The sequence below is a fragment of the Choloepus didactylus genome, chromosome 3 (assembly GCF_015220235.1).
Source record: "Choloepus didactylus isolate mChoDid1 chromosome 3, mChoDid1.pri, whole genome shotgun sequence".
Classification (NCBI taxonomy): domain Eukaryota; kingdom Metazoa; phylum Chordata; class Mammalia; order Pilosa; family Megalonychidae; genus Choloepus; species Choloepus didactylus.
The window spans coordinates 198,952,562-198,961,749 of record NC_051309.1 but is presented as its reverse complement, the minus strand read 5'-3'; the positions used below and the strand labels follow the sequence as shown (position 1 = coordinate 198,961,749).

The following is a 9,188-nucleotide window of genomic DNA, read 5'->3' as shown; positions in this document are numbered from 1 at the left end:
CAAAAGCTTTGGAATTATGCATACCCTTCTGACCATTATTCCCAGACAATGGCAGCAGTGGCAGGCACCAAAAATTTGGGTCAAAAACTAATGGTAGTACCATTCTTCAAAGTCAACTAACTTTACCATTAAAAAAAAAAAAAAATCCTGATTTCAGCACCATCAAGACAAATCAGTCTCAGGCTATCACTGTCTTACCTCATCAGTTACTAAAATCAATATTTCCTGGTTTGATAATCTAACTTTATTCAAAACTTGACTGCAAATTATTTTAAGCTTTTTTTTTTTTTTAAACCCATATAGGATGGAGTTCTGAGAATATTCAACATATAAAAGCACTAAGGAAAAATATTAATGAACAAAACAGCAGAGCTTCTGAAGCAACTTGTTTCCAGATGAAGCTTCTGAAATATGTTTTGGTCACTGGATAAAACTGGCAGCCAATCAATGTTGAGGAAGATTTTAAACAATTTTAGCATTTAGAGAAGTGAAAAAGATAATAAGCAACACAATACAGTTAAGAGCCTGGGCTCTGGAATGACATTATGTGCTTGAATCCAGCCGTCTTTGACCAAATTACTTAATCTGTGTTTCAGTTTCCTTGTCTGTAAAAAACAGACCAAATGACAATAGCGTTTCATAAGGTTGTGAGGGTTAAATGAGAATACATACAATGCAATTAATGAACTGTAGTATGAATGCACTATGGTAGGCATTTCAAACGTATTGTCTCATTTAATCTTAAAAGTTCTATGAGGAAGCTACTAGACCTATCCTACAGATCAGGTAAAAAGTTTACATTTCAAGAAGTTACATGTCTAGGAAGAGGCAGAGCCAAGATTCTATCTCAAGAATAAGAGATTCCAAAGTTTATGTTTTTGAGTATAATAAAATATGCATTTCTCTTAAAACAGGGATCTTTAAATTTTGATTGTAACTAAAATACTTTATTTGATAAGTTTTAAAACAAGATTCTATAGCAAAGATGTTTATAAATTAAGCAATGTTTTTAACTAAGTAGCCTCCTCCAATTCTACATCAAAAGGTTATTAAAATTGAAAACATTTTCAATAACTTTAACTTGCAACAAGCCAATTCAGGAAATTACCAAAACACCTAACTACATAAATTTACTGTTCTTTGCAATTTTTTAGCTCACTTTTATGGTAATCATTGTCTCACAAAATATATATTCCAAGACCGAGGAAAGTGAAATAACTGAAATGCTTCCACAATACATTCATGTTATTGCTGCCCACAATATAAAGGCAACCCACTTACAAACTACTTTGTTTTTTCGCTTTGGTATCCCATTAAACATCCTCAAAAAATGAATCATTTAAAAATGACTCTGGTGTAATAAAAATGTCCATGATTATTTCAATTCAAGTACAGGAAACTGAAGTATCCTTGTCTAGTATTCCTAGAATATAAAATAGAAATAATTTCTACACAAATTGTGCTGGTTATGTTCAATTTTCTTTTCAAGTACAACTGGCACATAAAAGATTCTTGATTTTTTGTTTTTTAATCACTATTACTGTTCAATGTGCCCTATTTTAAAACATACCTAGAAAGCCAGAAACAAAGGACACAAAGGTAACAGAATCTTGGGTCAGAGTTTGAAGAAAAATGAAAGAATACATAATAGATTAATACAGCCAGAAGCACCTAAGACAGAAACAAGATTCCATTTCACGTCTAACAAATAGAATTCAATTGAACAGACTCATTAAAGAGCTAAACATGGCTTTCTAGTCTTCCCAATATTTTTCTATGAGATTTGTAAATACAAAAACCATCTAGTTTCAGATTTGAAAATTCTAACTTCCCTACCATAAAAAGTTGTGTATGAGTCATGAAAAATTACCTGATGTAATTTACAATGACCAGAAGTGGGAAGCCTACTTGTAGGAATTGGTTCTGACTTAGGGGAAAAAAACACAACTTCATGAAAAGGTAAAATGGCTTAAAGCATTTAATATCTAAACAAATCAGTCTGTTATAGTAGTCACAAAATATGCTTAATATAGAAACCCACATTTATGTCTTCAGGAAAAAGTGTAAATTGTATTTTACCTCAGAACATAAATTAAACCTGCTTAAAGAATTTGCAGCAGTCAAAACTATGGTGAATTTTAAACTATTTTAGAAGAAAATAACATCAAGTTCTTTATACTGCTTTATATCTAAAAATGCTTACAACTTCTCATAAAAATCATCTGAGGCAACTATCTTTTCTTTTATTCTTTAACAGACATGTTTGACATTATGGGCAACATTCTGAAAACCTTACATTTCACAGACTTTCGGACATTCAAATAATGTGGTCCCCTTTTCTTTGATGTGAAGGTTTATTCAGCTTAAAAAAAAAAAAGGCATGGTAGACAACTTAATACATTTTCACCAAATTGAAAGTAGTACAAAAGTTTTAAGATGCTACGGAACTACACATCGTACCTAATGTATCATTAAAAATAGAAGACAGTATTTTCCTCAACAAATAAACCAGCATACTAGTATGCTGTTTTATGCATACCTTTTAATGTATACTGTCACTCACAAATTATTTACAACTTCTATTGTGTGACGAGAACTAGAATGTAAATTTTCTGCAAAATTGGAAAAAAGCAATACAAAATTTGTGAAAGCCTGTGTTTTACATTATACAAAAGTCAGTCAGTTTTTGTCTTCACGTACTAAATATTTTATGCAGTGATCTTTTGGACACACTATAGTAATTCTTGAGGATGTTTTAATGCTGGAGGTAAGTTTACAGGTCTTGAGTCTTCATCAAGGAGTACTAAATCTTCTATTTCACTACCCCTGTATTTTCGTTTACATATTTTTACCACCACCTTTTTCTTGAGAAATAACTTCAATGCTTCTCTTGATGCAACTGCTTTTGCATTTTCTTTGCTTTTTCCACAGCCAGTACCCAAATACACAGACTTGCACCTCAATTCACAAACAATACTTTCTTGAGAGCTCTTATTTTGAGGCAGATCTGCCAGTTCTTTTAGTGGGACAAAAAACACATCCAGTGTTGCTTTCAGAGCCTCAATAGCTGCATTTAGGAGCTCTCCATGATTCACAGTGGGACTAAAACCACCAACAGCTACCAACTTCCATGCCACCGTTTTATACAGTCTATTAAAAAAAGGCTGCTTCTGTTTCACATCTTCACTGGTTAACTTGCAACAGGAGAATTTGACTGAACTCTCACTTGACTGTGAAGTACTTTTAGAAGGCAACTGTGATGTGCTAGTTTGAGAACTACTCTTAGAAGCCAGCTGGGACACACCTGCTAAGGAAGCGTTTTTGGAAACCAGAGATCCACTGCTCTGGGAACTGCTCTTAGAAGTTAACAGCGATGCAGCTACCTGGGAAGTGCTTTTAGAAGACAGCAGTGATGTATTTGTTGAGGAGCTGCTCTTGGAAGTTGTCAAGGATGTGCCTGATGAGGAACTGTTTTTAGAAACTGATGATGAAACACTTGTCTCTGAACTAGTTTTGGTAGTTAACCCACTTGAAGCTGTCTCTGAACTAGGATTAGAAGACAACAGTGGCAACTCTATTTCTGAGCTTCCTGAGGAGCCCAACAAGGGCACCTGAATCTCTGAACTGCTTTGAGAAACTGAGACTGAGGAGCCTTCCAAAGCACTCTTTTTAGGTGAACTACTTGGTTGTATGGAATCAATGGATTGGGTCACATGACTATTCACACTCGATTTCAACAAAGAAACAAATGATGCTGAACCATGCTTATCTGAAGCTTCTGATTCAGAAACTTTTCCAGACCCTGCTGTTGTTACCTGAGAGGAAATGCTGATGCTGCAGCTTTGGCTGGAAACAGGTTGATCCCCATCACTTGTAGAGCTATTCTGACTCCGAGTTGAGTTTCCACTACTCTCTGATTTGGTGGATGACCCCGTACATGCTGAACTCTTTTCCTGCTTAGCTGATGCATGTTCTGTTTTGGCAGAAGTTTTTGCATGATCTTGCTCAACCGCAGAACTGTTTTTCCCTTCTATGACTCGTTTTTTGGATGGCTCTTCTATCCCTTCTAAAAAGAAAGAAAGACATAAACTTGTTTCAAAGTCTACCAAATACACATCTGCTAAAAATTTTTAAACAGATACTTATTAAAATAAAGGTACAGGGTGGAAATAGTTCAAGATTAATAGTTTCTTTACAAGATATGGAATAATTTCATTAATTTCTTAAAATGGTGCTGAACACCACCATTAACTTCTAATATTAAAAAATTAACAGCATCAGAAACATTATTTGACATTTCAAAATCAAAAACAGTCAAAGAAAACTATCGAATTAAGAACCTAAAACACAGAAATATATTTTAGGTTTAACATTCCAACTTGATTAATATTATGTAAATTGTGGCTTGTTAAAAACATGAGTAATAATTCCTAATTATATCAAGTTTATGTTCTAAACTCCTATGTATGTTCACATCTATGATCTGCTAACCATTGCTACTCGATATCCCTCTTTTCTTCACCTTGGCAACCAGTTCGTCTCTTGTTGTATGGATTGGAGCATCTGTCACTTTGATGCCTTCAGCCATACTAAGTATTTTATCCATAACTTTTTGAGGGTACCTGAAAAAAAGGGAAAAGTTCACTTTTAACAAGTGTTTTTCTAAGCTACTACTTCCAGTGTGCAAAAACAAGCCACAGGAATTGCATTTCCTGGTCGCAATCAAAACAGTGTACCAAACTCCAGAAACTTTGTTTCCTGGACACCCCATAAACAAATGCCCCAGGGTCCGGGAGGCGGGGTCCCCCCTTACCAATCTTTAAGTCTGTCGTCCATCCACAAGACTTCTGTCAGCTCAACGCCAAGGACTCCACCAGAAGCCTCCCACACGACGGGGGCACCTAAAGACTATTAATCATGTCTGCCTTCTCGCAGAGCCGCCCTTCTCACCCTTAGAGGGCGGCCGGGTCTCGCGGCCTCTCGCGCCTCACAACTAGTTCCCTTCCCCTCTGAGAGCCGGTCTCCGCAGACGACTCTGGCCGCCGGCCGGGGACAAAAGACAAAGGTCGGGGTCGGGGGCTTGTTAGGGCCGTTTGCTCACTCACCGGCACCCGAGGAAGACGTGGTTTGCCCAGGCCATGGAAAAGGAGATGAGCTGCTGCATCTGCCGATTGCGAGTCCCGCTCTCGGCGTCCGCAGCTTCATCCGTGTTAGTGGAGTCAACGCCACCAGTGGGAACCAGGTCCCCGGCGTTGCGGACCAAAAACTCCCGGCGATGGCGCCAGTGTTTGTCAGTCTCGCCGTCGCACCGCAGCGCCTCCACCCAGGCGGCCACCCGCGGGTTCTGGCTCAGGAACTCCGACACCTCCTGCGCCATGTTGGGCCTGCAGGTCGCGGACGCCGCAAGCAGACAGTGCACCGAGAAACAGGCAGGGTGCGCGGCAGCGAGCGGCCCTGTCACTGCGGCCTGCACCGCCGGCCCTCTGGAAAACGCCGCTGGAAAGGCCCAAACACAAAAACACAGCACCCGGAGCAGCTGAACCGCCCACTTCCGCCTGCCGCCGGCTCCTTCCCTTTTATAACCTCGCCGCGGAGCGCCCGCGCGTCCTTCCGGCGCGAACCCGCTCTCCCAGGACTCTCTGCGGCGCCAGAGGCGCCGAGACGCTGCGGCCTCTCTGGGCCGCGGGGCGGGAGGGGCCAGAAGAGGCGGGCGATGGTCGCCTCCCGCCCCACGAGGGCGGGCTGCAAGTGGGCTTCTCCCTGGGCTCCCTGAACTTCCGAAAACCCCAGCGTTCCAGCTTCGCTTTGTGACGCCGTGCTGTCTCCCGGCTGGCTTTCTTCACCACCCCCGCCTCGGCGCTGGGAAGCAGAGGCGGCAAAGGCTGGGCCGGGGCGATGGCGGACAGCTCTGCTCCCTGGCAGCCGGCCCAGGGCGGACACAGTCCTCGTTGCCTGAAGGCTCTGTTTTACTTCCTGATAGACCTTGAGCCGCGGTACCGAAGCGAGGTCTGTGGGTTTCCGCCCTAAGACGCTTGTTTTTGATGGCGGCCAAAACAAACAAAAGCTCGCCTCCATTTTTGATTATGTACGCAAGGCAGCTTCTCGCACTGTTTTGAATATATACAAGCGAAGCATTCTGAGGCGGTCTCGGAGGGGGTTAGGAATGTAGGAGTGCATATTAGCTAAAACAGTAACAAATCAAATGATTATTCCAGTTCGATGTTACCCTGAGGAGTCTTGTCTTCGCAGGGGTTTAGGGTGGTTTCTCCGCAGTTACTAGGTCTGCCCCTCAACCCAGACGGTGCCTGCTTCCTCGCGCTCTCTTTTTTTCGTCAATGACAACAGATCTCTGCACTGATAATATCGTTGCTTCCAACTGGACAAACAGCCAAGAGCCAGCGTGGAAATTTGACTTGTTTATCTCTACCGCCCCAAACCTCTCCCTTGCATAGCTATTTTTTCCCTCTGCATTCTTTGCACTTTCGAATTTCCACAAGATGTACCATCACTGTCGGCTTGCTTATGGTTAGGTTTCCAATTTTAGGTATATGCGTACTTTAAGATTAATACAATCTAAGAAATTATAATAAAAGATCAATGATAAATTAAGAAATTAAAATTTTCCTTTCTATAGTTTTTGGGGGGCTTTGATGTAAAAATGTCTGAATCAGAATAATCAAGCAAAACAAGTCACTTTGGATAACAGTAGATAAAATTAACAAAAAATGATGTAATTTATATAATATACTGGAATAATGAAAAGCCAACCTATGATATGAAAATAACACCATTGCTCACTTTTTGACTATTCTAGAAGAAACTATAAACATAGGTACAAAGAAGTTTTGATCAGCTGCTTGGGATTTTGTTTCTAGTTTTGCTGTTCTTTCCTCCATTTTACTGTTAATTGCTAAGAATTTAGAGGGACAAAAGGATTGCAAAAACCTGGCTCTTGAAAAGGTTGGGAGAATTTTATAGTTTTTCATTTCATGAGTTATTTGACAAGTTGTGGGGTGGGACAGCAAGTGGAATAATTTTTGGATATATTGATGGATGATATTTGTAATTTTAAACCAAAGATTTTCTCATATTTTTTTCTTGTTGCCATAGTCTTCCATCCGTAAATCCCTTGTGCTTTGTCATCTTTAAGGGAGAGCAAATTGAGCCTGAATTTCTAAATAATTATTTTTAATAATAGTAAATATAGTCTAAAAGCTGGCAGACTTCTTATTTGTAAGAGTCGGGTGCTTGACAGAAAAGGTATGAGTTTTTGTTTTGATTTCTTAAAAATTTTTGCTTTGCATAAAAAGATTCAAGGTGTAGACCATGGACCACAAGGTTGAGAATATCGTGTTTGTGTGTGTGTGTGAAAATCAAAAAGATAATGTTTCAAAAGAGTGGCCCCCTGTGTCAGAAGCTGCTGATACATCAAGTAAAAGGAAGACTGGTAGCAGCAGTTGAATTTAGAGATTGGAACCATTAATGAGCTTGATGAAAGCAGTTTTGGTGGAATATTGGGTGCAGACGGGAGATCAGAATGAGTTCAGGAGTATGAAACAGATGTTCTGCTGAGAAAGGGAGAAGAACAAGCTGGAGTGGGTCATGGATTCAGGTAGCTTTTAAATTTAAGATGGGTGAAACTTGAGCAAGTACATCTGCTCTATTAGGAGCTAATAGAGAGGGAGCATTTGAAGAAACTGAAGAAAAAGAGGGTAACAACTAATTTCTGAACAAGTGGGAGTGGCTAGGATGCAACACACAGGTGAAGAGTTTGACCTCAGGTAGACAAAGGGACACTTCCTCCATTGTAAAAGAAAAAACCATTTGTAAATTTGGAGATGGGAAGTTGAGATGGAGTCCATTTGATGGAGTAGAGAATGCTTGAAGTTGGTCATTTTAGAGAGCAGGAGAGCAAGCATCCTAGATAAACATAGTTCTGGCCAATTAAAAAAAATTGTGTTATACATGCAAGCAAAAATAAAACATTTAAAGAGAATAGAAAGGCATAAAACGAAAAGTAAAAGTTAAGTGATTGCCTGGGGTCAAACAGTGATTGCCCTTGTTAATGGCAGCCCAAGAACAAGGAACAGTGTGGGACTGTCTCCTAAAACTCCTCCGGGAAGTTTTACTTGGCCAGCAGTTTTGATTAACCCACAAGCTTATTGGGAGGAACAGAAAGGATAAGGATGCTGAATTCTGTCCAATTCTGATCAAGAGCTGGATTCACCAATTGGCTTGCTATTACAAGAAGAAGGGAGTTCTCCCTTCCTTGCCCCCCCCCCCCGCTGGAAGTACAAATCATCCACTGTCTCTGCCCTGGTTGCATAAATTTGTCAATGTACTTAGGCAATAAAGTCATTGTTTGACTAAAAAAAAAAAAAAAAGAAAGAAACAGGAGCTAAGGTAAGACTTCTAAAGTCCAGGCACTAAGATTATGACCACAATAATCTACTTAGTTATTGGGCCATTTGGGAATTAGGAACAGGAAGGATATAAAAATCTGTGCTTCTTTATACCCAGGGCCTCTAATGCATGAATGACTTGAAAATGTGGGTAGCCAGAGGAAGTAGAGAAGACAAATCTGGAAAAATCTGGAAGTCAAATGAGAGGATAATGGGTAGCTCAACTTAATGGTTAAGAATATGTATTCAGATATTCCTGGGTGTGAACTGTAACTCAACTATTTACCACCATTGCAGCCTTGGGCAAATGATTTAACTTCCCTAAGCCTTGGTTTCCTCACCCGTAAAATGGAAATCCTGGCACCTATGAGTTGCAAGGAATTAATGAGGTCATGTATTTAAAGAGCATAGGTCAGTCCCTGGTACATAGCTTACATTCCATCAATGAGCCTTAGAAATATGTTGTGGTTTATATTTGGTAACATCAGTGTAGGTATAATAATTGGCCTTTGGGTTTATAACAGAGCATTTTTGCAAATGAACTCTTTATGCAGCAGGTACAAATCTCAGTTCATAAACTCAATATGTGACTAGTTTCCTATGATGGAAGTTATGTTCTGTTTTAGGTGGTAAAGACAATTTCAGTCAACTCAGGATTTTGCTTCCTTCCTGAGTTTGGGTATCAGTTTCAGGGAGGTTACATAGTGTTGAGGCATTGGGGCCAGGGGTGGGGGTCAGGGTGAGGGACTTTCATGCAACCCTTGAGATTTCCATCTTTCCCATCAG

At 40.0% G+C, this 9,188-nt stretch overlaps 1 protein-coding gene across 2 annotated transcripts; it reads right to left on the bottom strand.

Annotated features, from left to right (window-relative positions):
* Positions 1-294: 294 nt before the first annotated feature.
* On the bottom strand, positions 295-5,840 carry LOC119530044 (CDKN2A interacting protein). 2 transcript variants are annotated; one of them, XM_037831067.1, is made up of 3 exons: positions 5,106-5,811; positions 4,492-4,622; positions 295-4,066 (listed from the first exon to the last, which is right to left on the bottom strand). In XM_037831067.1, the coding sequence occupies exons 1-3, from the start codon at positions 5,375-5,377 to the stop codon at positions 2,733-2,735; spliced, it is 1,737 nt and encodes a 578-aa protein (XP_037686995.1). In that variant the 5' UTR covers positions 5,378-5,811; the 3' UTR covers positions 295-2,732. The 2 variants fall into 2 exon arrangements, with proteins under 2 accessions (XP_037686995.1, XP_037686996.1); XM_037831068.1 differs by having other exon boundaries at positions 3,926-4,066; positions 4,523-4,622; positions 5,106-5,840.
* Positions 5,841-9,188: the final 3,348 nt, after the last annotated feature.

Bases quoted from the DNA above. Each gene is read 5' to 3' on its own strand.
- LOC119530044 (XM_037831067.1), bottom strand. From the start codon at position 5,377: ATGGCGCAGGAGGTGTCGGAGTTCCTGAGCCAGAACCCGCGGGTGGCC. The intron at 4,623-5,105 runs GTGAGTGAGCAA...CCTTTTTTTCAG, and splicing joins CACGTCTTCCTCGGGTGCCG to GTACCCTCAAAAAGTTATGG. The intron at 4,067-4,491 runs GTTAGCAGATCA...CTTTCTTTTTAG, and splicing joins AGGGATATCGAGTAGCAATG to AAGGGATAGAAGAGCCATCC.